This window comes from Toxorhynchites rutilus, chromosome 1 (assembly GCF_029784135.1).
Source record: "Toxorhynchites rutilus septentrionalis strain SRP chromosome 1, ASM2978413v1, whole genome shotgun sequence".
NCBI lineage: Eukaryota > Metazoa > Arthropoda > Insecta > Diptera > Culicidae > Toxorhynchites > Toxorhynchites rutilus.
The window spans coordinates 175,093,668-175,117,341 of NC_073744.1; the positions used below are offsets into that span (position 1 = coordinate 175,093,668).

Genomic DNA, 23,674 nt, shown 5'->3' on the forward strand with positions numbered 1-23,674 from the left:
ATACAAACGAATGATTGCTAAGCTAAGGTAGTTCCACGTGAACCTTGCGGTTATATCATAGATATAACCCACTAATTTTTTATCATCGGAGATTTGGTATTGTTACAAGTGAACAACGACATGCGAATTCCCCAATTGCTTTAAGACCACTAAATTACCGAACGAAGCAACGATTTCAATATGTTTATACCTAGATGGCCTTCGTGAGTTATATGAAGCATTTGGTTCTGCAATTTCTCTGGTATCACAATGCGGGCTTTACGCAATGTCTGATATTTTAGATAGTACATTTGCATAGGATCTAAAATCTGCTGAATCTCTGCATCCACTTTGACACTTTGACATCAAGTCATCCTACTTAACAGCAGCCGCAAGAAGACAGGTGTTCAAGGATAGTCATTTCCATCAGTGCATAAACAGGTACAGTGTGATTGATTGATTGTGATTGTGTGATTTTGGCAGTTTAGATATTCCTGTACCTTTTCTTTTTACTCATTGTAGCTAACAAAATAGCAAGATTGTTAAATACAGCAGTTTCCGAAGCTACCAGCAAGCGTTCCGTTGATTGAAAACAGTAGCTCCATGTTTGAATGTTTACTTCAATTTTTTTTAGATTTCCACCGGTTCTTCGCCACTTGCGTGTGATATCATCAGACCAACTGGACATTATTTTAGTCCTAGCTGACCCAATTACCTTCTTCCAGCCATCCACTGTCCAAATGATGTGAACATATGCTCACTTCAGTCGTGTCAAATGTTCTTCTCTAACAGCCATGGTTTGTTAAGTACCACTCGACCTTCAAGACCTTGTGATTAACTCTGCTATTGGGTTGGGGAATAAGTTCATAGTGTTTTTATATTTCTTCTATTTTTCAACGATTTGTTTGCTGTTTGGCAAAGGGTAAGTATTCATTCGATAGAACTCTTCCTGCTCTACAAAACTATGTTGAGTTATTTAATTTTTTATTAGTTTTGAGGACCTAGGAGGCAAAAAACCATATTTTCGGTAGCTTTTTGACCTCAACTCGGGACATTTGCGACGTCTATGGAAAAGGTCTACAGCACGGAAATGGTTTGCAAATGGCGAATTTGATGTCGATGACACGCCACTTCTGAATTTGATGAAGAATGTGTCAAATCACATTTGAAGGAGAACGGTCGCCAAACCAGTCGTGAATTGGCGGAAAAAAAATTAACTGCGGCGAATATATAATTGATTAACCTATTGATATAATTGGTTTTTGTTTAAATAAAAGATACGCTACGAACTTATTCTCCAACCCAATATAGTTGATTAACTTATTGATATAATTATTATTTTTTGTTTAAATAAACACAGACCGAAAATCAATCATTTTGTTCTGACGAGGCTGAATGAAATGACTATTAAAACTGAGTGGAGTAGGAGAAAAAATATTTTCTGGATTTTTTTCTCATTCAATTACTGTTTTGTCTCAAATTCCGAACACATAAGTTCTGTTGATCATTGAATAGTATCTAATTACTATAAAAGGCATTGTTTCGCGAAAGTAATTTGATTTTTGAATGCAATTAATTTATTTTTTTCCACTTGACTGCAATAAACTTTTCATGGCAAAAAACTAACAATATTTTCAATTATATTTGACTCAAATTCAGAACACCATTTTTGTCACTGATTCAAATTCCGAACATCACAAATGTACATGAATATCGTGGCAGGGATAGTCTTGTCCACATGATCTGCGGGAATTAATAAAAGTCTTTTAATTTTGAGCATTGAACTTGTGCCAGGAAGAGAATTATAATCAATGATTTGAAATCCATTGATCAGTATTTGGTCTATATTTTCCATTGACTTTGTTTAGCAGTGGAGCGAAGTCTCGTTTTGAAATCATTGCACCTTCATTTTCAAAACGCCGCTTAATGAGTGTATTATCCTAGACAGCTTTCATTGGTTTGAATACAGAATTTAACCGTGGTGTAAGTCACATAGGAGCAATGTCGATCGACAAACACAATGACCGGAAGCTCAACATTTTTCTTGACCAACCAAGGATAGAATACGTTGGTCATATTCTTGAGTTTGGGTAGACTGTACACTTCGTAGTTCTTCTTCTTCTTCAATGGCACTAACGTTCCTAGGGGAACTTCGCCGTCTCAACGTAGTATTACTTGCGTCATTTTTATTAGTACTTAGTTGAGATTTCTATGCCAAATAACACGCCTTGAATGCATTCTGAGTGGCAAGTTCTAGAATACGCGTGATCACAGTGCAAGTCGGAGGAAATTTCTTTGACGAAAAATTCCCCCGACCAGAACGGGAATCGAACCCGAACACCCGGCATGTTAGTTATGACGCTAACCACTCGGCCAAGGGAGCAACACTTCGTAGTTGCTTTCCATGATTGACCTAAACTCGACGAAATGAAAATCCGAAAATTTCATGTGTCATAGCATGCGGCAGAGATTATCTAATAGGAGTGCCGGTTAATTTTTTGTTCGTTTTTTTTTTCTTAAAAAATAATGCTTTATTCTGCATAAATGGTTACAAATTTAATATTCAAAGTATTGCCCATCGCTAATCACAACTTTTTCCCGTCTTTCTGGCAATTCACGGATCCCTTTGCGGAAATAATTGGCCGGTTTGTCGGCTAACCACGAATCGATCCAATTTTTGACTTCATCAAAATTGGAGAAGTGCTGGTCAACCAGGCCATGTTGCATCGATCAAAAAAGGTAGTAATCGGACGGAGCAATGTGTGGACCTCCCATTTCAGCATTTCCAAGTATGTTTTGACAGGTTTCGCGGCATGCGGCCGAGCATTGTCGTGCTGCAAAATAACTTTATCGTGTCTTTGCTCGTATTGTGGCCGTTTTTCCTTTAGTGCACGACTCAAACGCATCAATTGTCGTCGGTAGAGGTCCCCCGTAATGGTTTCATTCGGTTTTAGCAGCTGATAGTACACCACACCCAGCTGGTCCCACCAAATAGACAGCATAACCTTTTGGCCATGAATATTCCGCGCGGCCGTCGATGTTGATGCATGGCCGGGGTATCCATACGTTTCCCGACGTTTACGATTGTCATAATGGATCCACTTTTCATCGCCAGTAATGATTCGATGCAAAAAAAACCCTTTCTATGCCGTTGGAGTAATTGTTCGCACGTGAAAAAACGACGTTCAACGTCTCGAGGCTTCAATTCATACGGCATCCAATGTCCTATCTTTTGGATCATTCCCATTGCTTTTAAACGATCGAATATGGTTTGCTGAGCTACTCCAAGTGCATCTGCAAGTTCTTGTTGCGTTTGTGACGGATCTTGATCGAGTAAAGCCTCCAATTCTTCATCTTCAAACATTTTTGGCGGTCCGGAACGTTCTTCGTCTTCCATGTCAAAATTATCACTTTTTAACCGTGTAAACCACGTCTAACACGCTCGCTCAGTTGGAGCATGGTCACCACAAACTTCCACCAAAATGCGTTGGCTTTCCAGTTTTTTTCTTCATATTGAAGTAATGAAGTAACACTCCCCGCGAACACACTCTCGTTGGTACGAAATTTGACATATTCGAAGTGGCAAAAAACTATGTTGTTTACGCTTCAACTTTTTGACAGTAGCTTTCCAACGAATGTCTGGAAATTTGACTGGAATAATAATCAAGTTACGCCGTCTGTTGTGAAACCGAAGAAACTTACCGGTACACCTAATATACGAGTAAGTAATATGAGAAGCAAACCTGTGAAATTAATTGAACCGGCTATATTATTTATCACAAGTCCTTTTCATAGAAATCCTATCGCGACGGCGGAGAGTAAACTGTGGAGGAACCGAGAGAACTCTTCTTGAATGGCGTTAACGTTCCCTGGGGAACTTTTGCCATCTCAACGTATGCATTAACTAGCGTCATTTATTAATACTTAGATGAGATTTCGTAAGCCAAATAACACGCCTTGAATGTATTCCGAGGGGCAAGCTGTTGAATACGCGTGACCACAGGGCAAGTCGAAGAAAATTTCTTTGACGAAAATCCCCCCGGCCAGAACGGGAATCGAGCCCGAACACCCGGCATGATAATGTGAGACGCTAACCACTCGGCCACGGGTGCACAACCGAGAGAACTCACATAAAACTAATCGACCTGACCAATGTTCCGTATTCATCACCCGTTCCCTTTATATAACTCCAATCGCTACGGTGGACAGTTTTCTTTGGAAAACCTATTGTGAATGGCGTGCAAAAAAATGGAAAGTACGTTTTTCATCATAGATCCTATTGTAAACCACATAGGGATTTCAAAAATAGTCAAAATTTCTTATCTGGTACCCTATACAATATTTCTTTTAGAGCTGGTGAATCGGTTTGGGGGCACTTGTTACTTCCTTACCCAGCCAGGCCCATTGTGGGTTTTTGGGTATTTTGAACTAAATGTAAAGTTTACATTCAACAAAGGAACAGGAACGACGTAGTACACTATAAAATGGAACTAAGCATTTTTGGGTTAAGATACACCTGGGCAAGTTGAAATTCGGGGTAAGTTGAACAGAAATCATAACTTCCACTAGAAATGATGGATATACGTGAAAAAATATATATAGGTAACATTATCTTTCAACCGATCTTATGATAGCCATTCCGAGAACACTGATTTTTTCAAAAGTATTCCCACGTCAGGTAATCGAATAGGGATAATCAAGTGTAATGGTTTTGAAAACTAAACCGAAAAATCTTTTTCCTCTGAGCATTTAAGCTAACCCCATGTTTATTTAAGCCCTGGGGTAAGTTGAAACCAATGAAAACCGGCTTTTTTTTAAACATTGCTGCAGATGCCGGACGTTATTTGTTGGTGATTGCTGTATGAATGAATGATAAATTAAAAAAAACAAGAATCATTCATATTTCATTCCTAAGTATGTTCTACATAATTTTTGAATACACAGACATGATACAAGTAAAATTAGTTAATTTTGCAACTAGCGGTCGTTAGGCTGTCAAAAAAGTCCTGCGGTATTTCCGCGAGGTGTCGTTGTAAGCGCGTAGTTCTAGTTGTATTCATTGTATCGAGTCATACTATAGCTTGTTGGAAAGGTATTTTTGCGCGCTATAATATAGTCCTTGACATTGTTTTGTTTGGTTAAGTCGTTCTTGAGTTATAGTGTCGCAAATATGGAGCAAAATAAAGAGAAAATCCGACATATTTTACAGTACTACTATGACAAAGGCAAAAATGCATCTCAAGCTGCCAATAAAATTTGTGCAGTTTGTGGACCCGATACAGTTTCCATTTCCACCGCACAACGATGGGTTCAACGTTTTCGTTCTGGTGTAGAGGTCGTCGAAGATGCGCCACGCTCCGGAAGGCCTGTCGTCGAAAATTGCGACAAAATCGCTGAATTAGCCGATCGCAACAAAATCGACCCGTTTCTGAAGCGGATGGTGACTGGCGATGAAAAGTGGGTCACTTACGACAACGTGAAGCGCAAACGGTCGTGGTCGAAGCCCGCTGAAGCGGCTCAGACGGTGGCCAAGCCCTCATTAACGGCCAGGAAGGTTCTGCTGTGTGTTTGGTGGGATTGTCAAGGAATAATCTATTATGAGCTGCTTCCCTATGGCCAAACGCTCAATTCGGACCTGTACTGCCAACAACTGGACCGCTTGAAGGTAGCACTCATGAAGAAGAGGCCATCTTTGATAAACAGAGGCCGCATTGTCCTTCCATCAGGACAACGCCAGGCCACACACTTCTTTGGTGACGCGCCAGAAGCTCCGGGAGCTCGGATGGGAGGTTCTTTTGCATCCGCCGTATAGTCCGGACCTTGCACCAAGTGACTACCACCTGTTTTTGTCCATGGCGAACGAGCTAGGTAGTCAGAAGTTAGCCACAAAAGAGGCCTGTGTAAATTGGCTATCCGAGATTTTTGCCAATAAGGAAGCGAGCTTCTATAACAGGGGTATTATGAAGTTGGCATCTCGTTGGGAACAAGTCATCGAACAAAACGGCGCATATTTGACTTAAAACAGATGATTGTAACTAATTTTATGAACAAATAAAAATTAAAAAAAAATACCGCAGGACTTTTTTGACAGCCTAATATTACGAGACGCAATTTTTTTACTATTTTAGACTCCCTCTTCTTTACATAACATGTAACAAATGGTCATTTGCATAAGATGTTTAGATTTAGTTGGATTTATTTCTAAATAAGTTTCCACAAGCCATACCCTTCTCCCTTTTGAGTGTGTTACGTAATATTTGAATGATCCCATAAACCTCATTAGTGGCCGTTTCGAGTGACTCTACTCTGACATGAATAGTATAAATATATTTATAGTATAAATTATTCTTCCGTATATTAATTTCTAGTATGTAGTGTCCATTTCGTGTGTATTAGAATACTCCCCCACATCTCACGCGTACCAAAACCCTGTTTTCCAAATGTTTATATGTAATTCCTTCAATTTAGTGTTTCATAAATTAGTTGTAGACAGTTTTAGAAGCAAAACCGCTCATTAAACTCATGATAGTTCCGCTTTTCAACTTACCCCGCTCTACAAGCAAGTTGGGAAAATGAATATGAAAACTAAACATTTTAAAAATTGATATTTTTCGAAACATCCAGTTTGAATTCCTAGTTTTCATCAAAAGTCATCTGTCATGCCTTGTATATGCTGTAAACAGATTTCAATTTAGAGATTTAGCGATTTTTTAAGATAACTTTCAAGTTGAACTTCGAAAAAAACGTTTCAACTTGCCCCGGTTTACCTTATAAACTTTTTCTTTTTGCATGTTGTCGTTTTTAGTTTCTCCCGACATAATTCCGAGATGAGAGATATTTATGGACAAATCAGTTTTTCGAAAAATACAATGACGCTAAGTACAGGGTGCGGCAGCATAACTTCCTTTTTTCAAAACTCAATAAAAACTATTGTGTGCATCGGAAAATATTTCTTTATTTTTTATAATATAGGTACATGTCTAAAGCTTTTATTTACATTGTTTTGAAGATCAAATCTGTTAGGTGACGTCCCCCATTCTCCATACATTGCGTAAATCGATTTCTGGCGTTTGTCATGACTCTTGTTAGCATAGCAGGTGTTATGTTGGCAATTTCTTCTTGGATGTTGGTCCTCAACTCTTGTAGGGTTCTTGGACGGTTCACATAAACACGGGATTTCAAAAAACCCTATAGAAAAAAATCACAAGGGGACAGATTGGGAGAGCGTGCCGGCCATTCCAAATCGCCTCTTATTGAGATAAGGCGCTCTGGGAAGTGTTCCCTCAAGACAGCCATCGATGCACTATCGCCATCTTATAGGGATGAAAATGAAGATCATCACGAAGAATTCTTCTCACAGAACGATCGGACAGTTTTGTCGCACTTGCAGTTTGTCTGAATGTAGTGACCCATGTAACAATTGATTTGCGTTCTGGGACGGGAGCCAACGGGGCTAAATTAAAGAGATTCCGAAATGCACGCTGTGTTGCAATAACCGAACATCCGCTTGAAAAGTAAACCTCAACGGCAAAGGCACGCTCCTCACTATTCCAACGCATGATGGCGACTGAACCTTGTCGGGACAAAACTTTACAGTATCCCCTCTTGAACGAGACCACTAGCGCTCCGTTATGACATCAACTAACTGAGTGGCGCGCATTTTAAAAAAGGAAGTTATGCTGCCGCACCCTGTGTTTATTTAACAATCAAACTGCATTTATATCAGAAAAAAATCGTCAAATTCAATGTATTTAAAAAAATTAAAAGTAACAATTCAACGGTATTCATTAAATCTAGCGGAAGTTCTCCTGCCAGGCCCACCGATTCGCCCGGAAGGCTCGCTCCTGTTCGTACATCTGTTCATCCAGATTCCGGACCAGTTTTTTCGTGTGCTGCGTAAACTCCCGGCAGCGGGCCAGACTGTGCTCTGCCCGCTTCAAGCAGCTCATACTTTGGGTCACGATCTCGTCCAAATCGCCCTGCGCAAGGCTTATGTTGAGCCTCATCCTCTTGATGGCAGGCATCGCCGCCGCCGTCGTCGCATCCTTCACCATTTCCGACGGCGAAGGTCCATCGAGCGAGTCCAAATCTTCCAAGTCTTCGCCGTCGGCCTTTCCGTTTTGATGGACACTTCGCTTGAGCTTTTTGAGCTCCGGTAGCCACCAGAGTGAACGGGTGTAGCTTTCGTACTCCTGCTTGTGATAGATGATTTCGCAGGGTAGGTGGACGATGGCTTCGCCCCAGTGGCAGCGCAGAAGCTCGTTCGAGAGGATCCCGATGGGTGCGAGCCAATTTAGAGTTGCGAGAGCCTGCGGGAATGGAACACCCACCGGGAGGGTCTTCAGAATCTCCTGCATCACGAGTGCAAGTAGGCGACGGGATGTCTTCGGGTCTAGTTTGGGAAACGAGCATTGGATATAGTCACGAAGCTTTGCTTCGAGATCTGCACCGGATTTGAGAGAGGACTGATCGAAGGAGGGTAATTTGAGTTTGAGCTGGGCGAAAAAGCGAATCAATTTCTGTTGACGTTCGGCGTTTCGCCAATCTTTTGGGAAATATTCCATCTCCAAGGGAATATCGAAGCGACACTTGGAGACGAACGGCTTGAATTCCACCGGGAAATCCGGGTATGCGGAGAGATTGTGTTGGACCAGGTTGGACACGCGATTTACGGCCTGGTTGAAGAGACCCATCACAAAGGAAACATCCCGGCAGGCTTCGGCGAGTGCTGGGTTCTGGTCCGAGGACAAACGGAAACGATACCACAGTTCCTCGCCGAGGCAGGTTCCTATGAAGGCAGTTTGGGATTGCATCTCCAGAGTGGAAGCCGTGTGGAATGATGATGCTAGGAAGGTGAGCGATTTCAGTAAACTGCGCTGGAGAGGAATATTTTGCTTCTCCTGATGGTAGTGAATCTCGACATCGCTGAGTTTTCCTTCTTCCAGCAGAGTATCGATGTCCAGGAGCTCTTCCAGCGATCGGTCGGATTCCAAGCCGAAATTGTAGGCAATTATCGTGAGAGGAATCGGTCCCCAAGAGTCAGCCGTTATCAGGAGATTGTGCAAACGCTGTCGGGATTTTTCAAAATTTTTCGAGGTTAGGAAGAAAATTAGGCCGGCTGAATTGTCCAGAGCGGCTTGGTCACTTGTTTCGAGCTCATCTAGAATGGAGACTCCTTTGAGAAGTCGGACGCAAACTGCCAACCGTTCGCAAGTAGCTGGAGATTCCTGCGCTTCCAAGAAGAAACATTTACTGGAATCTTTGGTCGATCGTTTGAAAACATTTTTCAACCATTTGTTGATGAAATGATAAAATCCTGTGGAATCTTCTTCCTGACTGAAAGGAATAGATATTGCCAGCTTCCAATAGACGTGATTCCGTATGAATCCTTTCGAATCGTTTCTTTTCTTCGAGAGAATTTCCTTCCGTACAATCTCGAAAATATCCACCGTTTCTCGCTTCGGCTTGGGAAGGTTAAAAACCTTCGGTATTCCACCCAAGTACCGCTTCATGTTCGACAGAGTAAGCGTTTGATGCCCCTCGAAACACTCCCGAGCTTGCTCCTGTAGCTTTCGCTCCGGAAGCCACACCGGACTGTTTTCGATCTGCTCGCGATTGTCGATCATCGAGCGAACGTTGGCTCTCCACAGGCGGAAGTATTTCCGCATTACGTTCATTTGGCGATTTTCCTGACAATTTCTGACTAGCATTTCTTTCTTCACTGTCTCCTCGAGGAATTCCGCCACAACCTCTTTCTGTAGCTCATCCAGCAACCTCTTCGGATACTTTTCGAGCAGCTGATAGCGATAGTGACAGGAGGTGACAATTTGGGTGACCTCTTCCACACAGGTTTCTTCCAACAGCTCACCAAGAATCTTCTCCGTCATTTTATCCAGTGTGGCTTCCAGCTGTCGCTTTCCTTCCTCCTCCAGCTGCTTCAAACGACGAATTTCCTCCTCTTTGCGGATGATCATTTCCTGTCGGATTCGTTCCTCGTCGGACTCCTGCTGCCGTCTCAGTTCCTCTTCCCGTTGTTTGCGCTTGCTCTGTTCCTCGAGTAGTTTCGAACGCATCAGCCGCTCCTCCTCTTCCTGCTCCTGACGTTTCCGGGCAAGTTCCTGTTCGGTGGACGCCACCTGTAACGGACAGATAACAAAAGAGCAAATGTAAAAGTAGAAAATTTCGTAAAGATTAAATTATACAACCGGAAGACCAAATTTCGGGTCATTTATTATCGGAACCACTTGCAAAAACATGTTCGCCGTTTCTATGTAACGTTCGATACAGAACATATGATAGAATAAAGACAGCCCTAAATCGGACAATTCCTTTCTCGAGATTTGCTCTTATCAACACATTCGGCGATCTATTTTTATTTACATAGATAGTAGACGATATAGGAATGAGTCTTATTAAAATTAAATCCATTTCCACTTTCGAACGAAGATCAACTTCGTTACCGCAAACATTGCACCCTAAAACCTCCATATACCTAATTTGGTTTCATTTCCTTGATTAATTCTCGAGTTATGCCGAAATTTGTGTTTCATTCGTGTGGCAGCCCCCTTTAGAGAGGGGGAGGAGTAAGAAGGATGTCCTCGGACCAGGGCTCCTGGCCAGTGGAGAAGAAGCCGTGCCGTTGAAGATGCCGAAGCGTTCTTATTCACCTTCATCGTCGAGTGGAAGGAACAAGGATCCTCTTGACTGATCCATTGTTCAGACGCTAGATCTTGAAAATTTGTTCGACGTCTCTCAAGTGGCAGAAAAGCGTTGCTACTCTTGCTGAATCATCGCCTAAGATGTCTCGTACACTCCTGCTGATTTCATGAAGATATTGGCCGACTGCTTTATTGCCTGCGATGTCGTTGTATCTAGGAACCCATATGAGCACAGCGTCAGACAATAGGCGCTTCCTGATGGCCTGTACCCACGGATGTTTGGACATGGCCCCACCGATGATATCAACGGCGCTCCAACTCCTGATGACCCTTTTGAGCCGTCCGAATATCTGATCTCGTGGAGACGGTAATTTTCTACTATGATGGCCTTGAAGTATTCTAGCAGACCGGCCGAGCTCGTCCCGGCTCGGTAGTTGTTTTTGTTACCGTTCTCGACGAGAACAGTTGGGAACCTCCAGTTGTTAGCACCAAATCAGGATTTTTTCGCTACCCGCTTGGAATTCGCCACCCGCTGCAGGATCATGTTGCTAAGGGCAGTAAGGCAGGTCTTCCCCCTACCGCTGGATTTCGACAAGAAACTGGCAGTCCTGGACACGATCGCCGAGTTAGATCGAAAGGAGGCTCTCCAATTTCAGCGCAGATCGAGGCGGCTGACGTTGATGGCAGGAGGCCGGAGACAGTCTGTAGCGCCTTTTTATAGATCGGTGCCAGAGTTTTTGGGGGCTTGTCTCCCACCAACACGTCAGTTCGAGGCCATAGGTGAGGCGGCCGCTGATGGTTGCTTCGGCCACCCGGAACCGGAACTTTCAGTTGTTGCTCCGGTGTGTTTTGAAAATTTTTTCAACAGATTCAACCGGGTGGCACAATTCTTCTTAGCTTCCTCGAAATGGCGGAGGAAGGTTAATTCCAACACTCCAAGGATATTTAGCGGTTTTCGGCGAGGGATCTTGTTTTTCTATAGCTGGACCCTGAAGTAGGGACCCTGATGTCTGCCGCATACCATATGACCGCTCTTCTACGCTAAAAGACTAAATCCTCGCTCGGCCGCCTACCAGTCGATGACATTGGTGGCTGCCTGTATCTTGATGCAGGGAATCCTATGGGCGTCACGCACTGCCATCAGAAGAATGTCATCCGCGTAGACAAACACAATGGGGGAGTGCTGGACCTGGAACAGGCTATTCATGGCGACGAGAAAGAGGGAAACGACAAGAACTCCTCCTTCTGAACCTTGAGGTACTCCTGTCTCCTCGTGGAAAACTCGGAAGCTGATATAATCAATTTTGACCTCAAAGGTTCGGCGTGTGGCGATTTTCAGCACTAACGGGATCCATGTTCTGTTGGACGTCTTTTCCAGGTCCAGTGCTACCATCTCCATGTGCTGACGATTCCTGTCTCGTCTCCGAGAGTCGCGAAGTAGTTGTTGGTGGCCATATCCGGCTGAAAGGCGAACTGTCGATAGTCCAATTTCCTGTTTTCGGTTAGAACGGCGTCTAGGCGTCTGTTCATCATTCTTTCCAGGATCTTGGATGAACAGGGGGTTAATGAAAGTGGACGGTAGCCTTTCACGTTGTTGCTGCTTTGGTTAATCCTAGGTATGGGTATTACTAGGCTGTTTCTCCAACCCTCGGGAAATTCGAAGAGAAAAGTGGACTGTCCAAGCTGGGACAGCAGCATCTTAAAACCGATACCGTCAGAGCCAGTTGACTCACCTTTTGCAGAACGTAGGACGACAGAAAGTTCCTCGATGGTGAAGTTCCGATTGAGAGGATTATTAGGACGACTCACAGTGACCACAAAGTTGCTGACCGAAGTGATACCCGCTCCCTGTCGGCGGATGAAATTGGGCTCATATTCGGAGACCGGGGACAATCCCGCAAAATATTCCCCGAGCGTGTTCGAAGTATCCACCGGATCGCTGAAAGTTATACTATCCACTTGAAGAAGCTCGTTAACCGTTGCATCCCCGACGGACGAAAGTGAGCAACAATGGTGCCCTTTGGCGGTTTTTATCCCGTGGCAGATTACATTTCGCTCCGAAGAGGAGGTACACAAATTTGGCACGTGAACCAAGTGCAACGATTAGTGCGTTAAGTTTATTTTTGTCCTGCTGAATTTGCTTCATACTGAAGGCCCCTTCCAAACAGATGAACCAAGTCATCTTGTGACATCTTGCGCGTCGAATGGAGAATATTTTTTTTTCGCCGTGACATTCATCTCTTGCAGTTCAGGTTTCACATGGGTGGCGTTAGCACCGTCTTGGGTCTCAAGTCAAGCATCGGGGTCACCAAAATTTGGGGGGCCTCTCGATATTGAAATACAAAGACGTCTGATCTGATCAATGGTCAATTTAGACTACTATGGTGTCGGATTGATGAGAGATGTCACAGTGATGTGTGTATCATTTAGGATGCGATGTCTTTAGTCGCCACATATGTTTATTTGGGATAGTGCAGTCGTCGGCAGATCACATGTTGTGTTACAGCTTAAGACGCGTCCACACTATGCCAATCGGCCTTGGCCGCCGGGCTTGCCGACGTACCGAAACCCGATCCGAATCATGTCGAACCCAACCCGTAACAAGTCGGTCCGGATCAAAGAAAGTCGAACCAAAACAAAACGAAGTAAATTCGCTGATGATTTTGAATTTGATGAATGATTTTTTTAATGTATGACATTTTTTCTGCTTGAAACACACTGCCCTCATTATATTGATGACAATAACAAACGAGTTCATTTTGTTCATATCGCTGATGCATGAACAAATTTGCTATAATGAATGAATGCATCATTGAGTGGGGTTCATAACTTCGCTGTTGTTTATACTTTGAATATCAAAAGCAACAAATTGATATTCATCACACTCGAAACGATATTCGTTCTGGCATTGATTTTGAGTCAAAATTCAGAAAAAAATAAATTAGTCAGGCTGGACCATTTAGAGAACAAAAACGCCAGAGTTCGATGAAACGTGAAACGTGAACTTTGCAAGAAATCGCGCAGGATTTTGTTTGGCGAGACGGTAACAACGGCATTAATAAAAACCAACCGCACACAGCTGCCTCAGATTAAAAGTAAACAACAGCTGATATTCATTTGGCTAACATGAAATTCAATCCTGGCATCTTGAAGAATCAAGATGAAAAAGACACTGGGTAGAAAAATAAACTTCAAAACATATTGAAGAACAAAAGTTCATTTGTTCATATTCACTGGTTGTCTGGATCTGTCATTTTGATTTCCGTTTGGAATATAAAGGCTTCCGATGCAACCTAGCCCGAAAATCTATGCATTTGATCTTAGCGAAGATGATTTTTTTCAACACTGGAATCCAGTTTTTTTAAGAACAATCTTCCAGTTTTTTGAAAAATATTTCTGGCAACCCTGGTTGACGGCATTGCGCTTCGTGTGTTCGTAACGGCTTTGTGCACCCGAAGAGGTGTCCGCGTTACACAACGAACCGAATATACCGCCTGGTACAGGCCGATCGGCATCATTTGGCATAATGTGGACGCGCCTTCACGAGAAGAATGGAAAGGGAAAGAATTGCAAACAGGGTAATCTAAAAGAAACCGATATGTTATCGGTTTCAAGAATAACAAAAAAGGTATTCCCGATCATTTTTTTTCTATCTGTATTATAGTGATTTTCAACTCATTTGGCTGGTTCGTCACTTTTTACTTCCATTTTTTGGAAGAATGTCGGGAGTGAGAATTGAACTCATGACCTTTAGCGTGAGAGGCATGGATGTTACCACTACGCCAGGTCGCCTCGATTCCTGATCATTGAGACCTAAGCAAAACCATGTATATATATTAAGAAGAATGTAATAAAGTTTAGTATTGAGCTAGAACTCACGCGAAACTCATAAAATTTCTTTGAACAAAAAATCCCTACCTGTGGTCCTTTAAAGATCGATCGCATGTCGACCGTGGAACTCTTCGATTGAACACCACCAAAAATCGAACCGGCTGATGTTGAGGGCGTCGCGGTGGCGTCGAAAGGAACACTTCCGAATATATTGGACCCAAAGCCGGAGCCGGCCGTCGGTTCCTGGTCCGATTTTTGGGCGCTTGTTGCCACCAGCGGGGTTATCCCAGAGAGCACCGGAGTTGGGCTGTGTTTGGAGAAAACCGACGGAGCGAGCGGTGCCGGAGAATTTGTTTCAATCCGGGATGTGAAGCGCGATGGATGGAAAAATCCACTAGCGCTTCCGGTGGGCTTCGGGAAGAGTGGCTTCGGGGGAACGGTGGTTGGCGAGGGAACCTTGAACACTTTGTCGTCATTGCTGGTTGGCGAAGCGAACTCATGGGTGGGCTTATTCTGTCTCAGGATTTTCTGGAGAATCTCCTCTCTGATGCATCCGGACGAATTGAAGCTGCTTTCCAGCTGATGGCTTCTGAGACACGAATCATCGCCAAGCGGTGCGCCGAATATTGCTTCACCAACGGTGGAGCGTCTCTTGCTCTCGACCAGATTGAGAGCTCTGTCCAATTGGTAGGGAAGTTCCGGCCGTTCGTATTGCTTTGGATCCATGAAAACGGACCCCGATGAGGCATCCACCGGAAGTCCGTAGCATATGAGGAATGATGCCGCTGCGTCGGTGTCTTCGAAGGCCAGTATTTCTGTGAGATGCTCCAGCGAAAGACTGGCAGGGGTCCGATAGGTGTATGCCCTGAGGATCGTCTCCAGGGCGCGAGTACGAATTTGATTAAAGTAACGCAGCAAAATGCAAGCGTTCATGTACGTTGTCTGTCGAACCAAATTGAAGAATTTCACGTAATTGTTGTTCTCCAAGGCGAAGTAAACCTGAAGGGCGAACCGAATCTCTTTCGAGTGTAGAATATCTGGCGCGAGTTGCTTAACTTCCCACAGGAAGTTTCCGTCGTTCAAGTTGAGTAACACCACGTAGGCTCGGAATTCAGCCTCATTGTGGCAGCGTATCCCTTTCAGGGCCAGATCGTGGTACATGTACTTGAGAGATTGCAGACATTTTGTCATATTCTCTGTGTTTATTTTTTGATCAAACACAGACGGTTCCTCCGCCACTAGTCTAGCAGCGCAATGTATATGAAATCTTGCGCACTGTTCCACTAGTTGCACTGCCTTCGGAGAGCACAGCTCCTGCTGTGTAATATCCTTCCGAATACTTCGTGTCCTGTCCCAAACATAGTGAAACCAATCGCTCAAATTGGCGTTCTCATCGTCACTAATATCGACAATTCTGTACAGCAAATAAAACATCGACAGCCCTAGACCCTTTTCCGAGCGCAGCTCCTGCGCGAGCGGGGCATCCTGATCGGCCGAACTCCGCGAGTACTGTTTAATCGCCTTCTCGTGATCTATCTGCTGCAAACTTTCACCCGCTTCATACGAAGCCACCTGCAGTTTCCACTCCCTCATGTATCGCTCCTTCTCCGGGCACATATCCTCACAAACGCCCTGAGTACTCTTAACCTTCCGGATATCCGTCGTTCGATCGGTCGTCAGCCGAATGTATTTATCTCTTGCCTCCAACACCCGATATCTTTCCTCCGCCGTGAACGAGGGAGTCCTGGCGATCGACTCGAACTCCGCTCTCGCCTGCTCCACCTTCGGGTCTGCAACGGGTTCCACCTTCGGCAACATTCTCAACGGCTTTGGTGGGGTCAAAACCGGAGGGGCCGGGAAACGTTCCGTCTTCTTGAGAAACGATTCGATAGCTAAAAAAACGATGAAAATTGTCATAACCACAAAAAAAAAACACCGAAACAAACACTCACATTGCATACTGTTCTGGCGCACCCGGAGACTGGTGGGACCACCACTCATCGCGTTCAGCTCCTGTAGCACCTCCGGGTCAAGACCGTCAGCATCCTTTGCTTCCGCCGAGTAGCGACCGGCTCCGGGCTTGATTTCCGTCCAGGAGATGGTGAACTTGAATGATCGAAACACCCCGCCTTTGGCGAGGGCAGCCCTCGCCGATTCCGCACTTTCGTATTCCACCGTGCATGAGTAGCGCTTCGGGCGCAGTATGAATCGTTTTATCTTGCCAAACTGGCTGAAGTACTTTTTGGCGGTTAGTTTGTCCAGGAAAAGTTCCGGGATTTTTTCGCAGCTGCAGAAAACAATAGTAACTCATCCACTCTTGGTTGAAAAAGAAAACAAAACAGAAAGGTTATCAAGTTCGGAACATACCTGATAGAAGTTCGCTCTGGTGAATCTTCAACCAGGATTACATCGTCGTCCGACATTCTCACGTATTAACAAGTATTAAATCTGCACCAAATAATGTCTAGAACTGTTCCTCGGGATGGTAGACTCAATTGCAGTGCTTTCACGATTTTCTGTTTACCCGCTTCGGCTGTATTTTGTTTGGGAAATGTCAGACAGTGCAAATCTTGCAAAGGTTATAATGTAGAGGGGTCCTTTAATGGTGTTCCGGCTGAGTATAACTGTGATCTAGTACTACAACAAACACTATTTAAAAAAAATGATTCTAGAGAAAAATAAACTGAAATATTTTTTTTATTTTAATATTTTGAGGTCGCTTGTGATGTTTGTTTGAAACACCTTATTGATGATCAAAATTTTATTTCGAAACAGGTCCACAATAAATTTAAATGAGCCTTCTGCTTCAAGAAGCGCTTTCCAATTTGTACCATACTCGAAGATACTTTTTTCTTTCAAATGCTATGTTCACTAGAGATGGGCAAACCGTACATGGACTGTTTGAAAAATTCGACGAAACAACCGCTTAGGACGTAGGACTAAGCATTCTTTTTTTTTTTTTTTTTAAATTAGTTCATTTATCATTTCGGATATTATTTGCGAATGCGTCGAAATTTCATAAATACATCTTTAGTAAGGGGCTGTCCACATACCACGTGGACAGAAAAAGCACGATTTTAAACTCCCCCCTCCCCCTCCGTGGACAAGCGTGGACATTTTCATACCCCTCCCCCTGTTGTCCACGTGGACATTTCTCTTGATTTTATTAGAATAATTTAGGAAATATTAGAATATACTTAATTGCACATGAATTAAATTTTAATTCCATTTAAGTTTATTTTGTTTCAAATTTTACTTGCTGAACCCTGCCACGTTTGCCGTGGCTCATTGGTGTTTTTTTGACAGAAAAATGAGTAGTAAAACAAAGCAAATATTCCATATGAGTTTAACTTTGAAATACTTGTATGTTCTTTGTTCTTTGTTTTTAAAACGCTTTAAACTTTGCAGTTCATTCGCCTCTAATTTCAATACTTGTAATACTTTGTTTTTCTATTATCTTCGAAGATATAAAGGCTATCTGGTTTGTCAACACGGAAACGCGCAATATCCAGTTGAACAATCCGCATCCGAATATAAATTACAAAATTCCAAGGATTGATCTTGAGCAAAGCGAATCGAATAAAATTAAACAGATTTAAAATCACTATCAATACAATTCAAGCTCACGATTTTTGAACACATGCAAAGAATTGTGTTGCTGTCATATAGAATACATATTCAATACTAGAAAGTTAATTTACTTTCACAGATTTATTTCAGAAGTGTGCTCATTTCATCTGGAAATCTTGAAGCTTCTTGAGGCGTTGGCAGTAGCAACAACAATTTTTGAAGTGGCTCGTATGGTGTGTTATAATATGAGCTACATCAGAGCTCGAGTTTTTGAAGCGCACAAAAACGAACAGACCGATTTTATATACTATCATTTAAAAAGAATTTCAAAAAAAGAAAAGATAAAGTAGGAAGCATGTACTGATATCTATAGATCCTCACTTGACAAAGGATGAGGAGTAAAAGGTCGAAATTTTTCAGAGATTTCGGAACGCCTGTATCTTCGATATAAACGATGACATTAAGATGAAAAATACAGCATTTTCAAGCTACAAATTCCTAGTGTGTGATGTGTTTTCTTTGCAAGAAAAGATAAAGCGTTTATAGTTTGTATTCAAAGTTTCTCTAGATTTTGAGAATATATGCTTAAAAGCAATCCAATCAACATGATTATTTCGCGTTCATTTGATTCATAGAGAGTTTCAGTAGAACTATTTACTGCAGAGGTATTCTCTATCGAATGAAAAATTATCCTTTGATTTCGAATTAAGAATATTTCATGAAATAATGAACGCACAGCAAATCGATGGTCAAATCTACTCATCGCAATCTTGGAAATATTTAATACATGGTCCAGTTGATGCTTTGACGAATGCATTATTTTATAAAAGAGTTACAGCGATTATATCTGTTTAAAATAATATTATTACATATAGGTTATTAGGTAGCTGATCCGAAAAATGTTAAGAGATAGGGGATCATAAAAAATCTTCCACGCTGATGATCAAATCTCAACTACGAAAGAATTATTGAACCTTTCCTTGAGACCGACCGAAAATGACTGAACTGAAAATTCAAAAAGTGCGCACGATGCTTTCATTCGAGGAAAATTTGCATAAAATTATGTTGTGAACACATTTAAATTAGTGGAAGATAACAAGAAGAATAATAGTGTGGTGTCAAGGAAGGAACTGTAGAGTGGTTGGAGAGCTTCCAGTTTATCATGCATTTTTGGAAAATTAATTAAAAACACAAAATTTGAAGTTGGTTCCTTACATTTAAAAGTTGATCCTGGGTTCTATTAATTTGAAAGTTTTACAACTGCATTCTATGCAAAATTTTGTTTTCATCAAATATGATCCTCTATCACCTCCTGAAATATTCTATAATTTATCAGAACACTGGCTCAATTGTTTTAAGTTGACGACTAGTGATGCATAGACAATCTCCTGCAAATGTAAATATTTATTCCTAGAAATTAGTAAAATTAAAATACTTTGGAAAAATGATTTTACACGCAATTCTGTATGAAAAAACTATACAGACGTTATTATCATATATTGTTCTCGAGATATAACAAAACGTATAGAAAATTATATTTGATAAAAATCATTTACGCATATCATGGAATCTCAACCATTATGGAATCGTTTAATTTTTGTAGTTTTGGCTATGAAGGCTATGAATACCCCGTAACTATAAAAGTTCGATCATAGGAAATAGTTGGTCATTGATAATTTACGTGAGATATTTTTATAATACAGATTTCACTGAAGAAAATCCATGATATGAGAGAAAATATATGAACGTTTGACTGGGCAGCACTTCTCAATCCGTTTATTGATAAATACGGAGAGAAAATTCTTCCTGTCCACGTGGACTCAGTCTATACCCCCTCCCCCCTCTCCATGGACAAGAGTGGACATTTTCTTACCCCCTACCCCCCTAAAGTTGTCCACGTGGTATGTGGACAGCCCCTAAAAAGTTCCGGGGACCCTGAAAAGGTTTAATGGCTTGCATGGTTTTGTAGAATCATTTCGAGAAGCAACGATTCTTTCTTGCCTTTGCGAGAACAATACACTTATTGGTCATATGCCGCAATTTGTTTCTTATATCAATACACGCATTGCACTGAGTATTTAAAGAGAGGCATTTTCCGTGCATCGCCATTCAACAAGCATCAAACACGCGTCTAACAGATGCACACAGTTGCAGCGCTAAAAAATGAAACATTGCGAGAATGACCCAAGGCGCCTAGAAGTATATCCTAAGGTGAGGCCGTTTTGTTACTAAGTTGGTTAGGGGAGCGGTATATGAAAACAGTGCGGAAGGAAGCAGAAGAGGAATTATTTGCTTGAAGTGTGAAAGAGACAGACCTATCACGAGCGAGTTTGGGCACAAGCGTATTGTGTTTTGTTTACGAACAAAACACAGTAGACTTCCAATATGGCTGAAGAGTGCTTGTAGGATGTTGGCCCACCTTAGGATACACTTCTAGGCGCCTTGGAATGACCTTTTATGAAAAATCGTTTCGTGACTCTCGGTCAAAACCATCAACAAAGCTAGGAGCTTGTTGCATCCGAACAAAGCCGATGCGCACGACTAAAAGGCAACTAAAAGCATCGAAGGTGTGCTATTCACATGTACAGCTAACGTTCGAGGGAAAACATAAAACACAAAACGAGCAGAATAAGCCACTTTTGTTGTTTCGGGCACAGAAAGATTCTGAGAATTTTCCTCAAAGGAGATGCAATACTTATACGCTAGCGATAGCTTACTTACTATGCAAGGATGGAGTTTACTTCGCAAATATTCTCTTATCGCTATCCCTCTTCGTTGTTTCTATACTAGCGGCTGCATAAGTTGCCTGTTATTGACAGCTCTGTTCGGGATTGCACACAAATGGACAGAACAAATGTATGGGGAAATTGGAATGCTTCCAATTTTCATCAATTTAAACCATATACAAACTATGGGATTGTAATGCATAGCATAGAAAAAAAAACTTATCTAATTTCCAATTCGATTGATGTGAAAATCGTTAAAATCCGTTCGCAGCAAAAATAGTTATTAACGTTAACTTTATTCCATAAAAACGTGACCTGTTTTCTGAATTGGCACCCTTACGATAAGACGTAGTCCTACGTAAAAAAAATTAAGGATTGTATCTAGGACACGACCGCATTATCAACGTAGAACCACGGAATTATATTATTCAATCCCCTTGTTTTGACGTGGACTACATCTAACCTTTCAATACAGAGGTTTATTCCAAAGTTTCGAGTGGAAAAAGTGAAAGGTTTTCTTACTGGGATATGAAAGCATCCTTCCATGAAAGATACGTTGTATTTAAATAAATGCAGTATGTGTCCGTATTCTAAAATTCTGGATACTCTTCCATATCCGCGTTAGCACATACATTTCCCATATGCTGCTGACACCTTCTTTGTCGAAGCATGCTTTGATACGGAGGTCTTCCTCTTCTTCGAGGGTGTGTAGTGAATGCGGATGAAATTGCATTGCAATTTCGCAATATCTTCCTTTCTTGCATCGAGCGGTGTGTGTCTATGTGTGTGAAATCAACAATAGGTATGAGTGATGTCCGCTCGTTGTGTTGCACTTACTTACTCCTCGCTCGTAACTGTGGTTTCATTCCATTCCATCAGTGGAAAGAACATTGACAAAAAGAATCCAATAGAAATGTTGTAAGAGATCCAATAACCAGAAGGGGAAAATGTGTTAGTTTTCCTATAATAGCCCACTACATAGAGAGAATACTGTTATTAACCCCTTCTCGTATTATTCAATACGTCACACATCAAGTGATTTCACTAGCCTGCTGAGCGTTCTAGCGCCTTATGTTATTCAAGTACCCTCGAGTGAGACTCGATGTTGTACGGGAAAGGGTTAAAGACAAAAGTAATCCTATTAATAAAAATAAACGAACTACATATTTTTCATCAAATAATGCTAGCGTTCAAAGTCATGAGGGTCCAACCGACATTTTGACATGAACTAGAAGTTAAGTAGTATTGAGATATTCCAATCTTAATGATTAAAGGGTGTGTCACATCAAATTACATCACGGAAAAAACGCTGTAGAAATTTAATTTTTAGGAATTATATCTTCAGCTTTCGCTTATAATCAGATAAGAGAGTATAGATAACGTTGGCCATGCTTCACTGTCAATTTTTCGTAAATTTGGAAAAATGTCGTCGAAGGAAAAAGAGCGTCGTGAATTAATCCTGTGCACTCATTTCGAGAATCCGGAGTTGTCACATCGGGACATCGGTAAGATGCTGGGAATCGTCCAATCCACGGTCAGCAGAGTACTAAAACGATACTTCGAGAACCTAACCATCGACCGGAAGGTGAAGAACGGCAAAAATGGATGCTCCGTCAGAGAAAAAGATCACAAGCGCGTAGTTAAGCAGTTTAGACGTGATCCGAGAAGTTCGGTCGGGGATGTCGCCAATAAGCTGAATTTGTCAACTTCATTCGTCAACCGCAACGAAGGGCAAAACATTGTGGGGAAGACGCGAGCCCGGAAGCTGTACACCGAAATGCTGACGAAGCCGCATTGACTGGTAATGGACGACGAAACCTACGTCAAAGCGGACTTTCGTCAGCTGCCGGGCCTGTTGTTCTTCTCCGCAGAGGACAAACTCAGCGTTCCGGAGGAGATTCGCAAGCAGAAACTATCCAAGTTTGCCAAAAAGTACATGGTGTGGCAAGCGATCTGCTCTTGCGGAAAGCGGAGCGCCCCTTCGTGATGACCGGCACGGTAAACGGGCAGGTTTACCTTAAGGAGTGCCTACAGAAGCGCTTACTACCACTATTGAAGCAGCACGAGGGCCCGACCATCTTCTGGCCGGATCTCGCTTCGTGCCACTATTCAAAGGACGTGTTGGAGTGGTACGAAGCCAACGGGGTCACCTTCGTGCCAAAGTAAATGAACCCGCCCAACGCGCCGGAGCTTCGCCCAATAGAGAAATATTGGGCGATTATGAAGCAGGCCCTCCGGAAGAACCCAAAAGTTGTCAAATCGGAGGCGGACTTCAAGAGAAAATGGATTTCTGTTCAAAAAAAACTACAACCCGACGTTGTACAGAACCTTATGGACGGGATAAAGAGGAAGGTGCAAGCATACGGGCTTGGGCTCGAAGTATGAATAAAAAGAAAATGCCAAAAGTTGTTTAATAGTTTTTATTTTACTGTCTAAAATTTTCAAAAGGATCGGTCTACTGGGCGAATTTCTACAGCGTTTTTTCCGTGATGCAATTTGATGTGACACACCCTTTATTCAATTTTGCTTCTCGCAAAGTGTTAAGTTTTTTTTATAATTCTGTACGCTAGAATCATACAGGGTGCGGCAGCATAACTTCCTTTTTTAAAATGCGCGCCACTCAGTTAGTTGATGTCATAGCGGAGCGCTAGTGGTCTCGTTCAAGAGGGGATACTGTAAAGTTTTGTTCTGACACGGTTCAGTCGCCATCATGCGTTGGAATAGTGAGGAGCGTGCCTTTGCCGTTGAGGTTTACTTTTCAAGCGGATGTTCGGTGCTTGCGATGAAGCCCATTTTCATTTGTGTGGGTCGGTTAACAAACAAAAGCGGATGTTCGGTGCTTGCGATGAAGCCCATTTTCATTTGTGTGGGTCGGTTAACAAACAAAACATGCGCTACTGGGCGGACACC

General features: G+C 42.3%; 1 protein-coding gene across 1 annotated transcript; it reads right to left on the minus strand.

Annotated features, from left to right (window-relative positions):
• Positions 1-7,552: 7,552 nt before the first annotated feature.
• Positions 7,553-17,028, minus strand: LOC129762254 (protein xmas). Its single transcript, XM_055760335.1, has 4 exons — positions 16,836-17,028; positions 16,421-16,755; positions 14,556-16,360; positions 7,553-10,115 (listed from the first exon to the last, which is right to left on the minus strand). The coding sequence occupies exons 1-4, from the start codon at positions 16,889-16,891 to the stop codon at positions 7,773-7,775; spliced, it is 4,539 nt and encodes a 1,512-aa protein (XP_055616310.1). The 5' UTR covers positions 16,892-17,028; the 3' UTR covers positions 7,553-7,772.
• Positions 17,029-23,674: the final 6,646 nt, after the last annotated feature.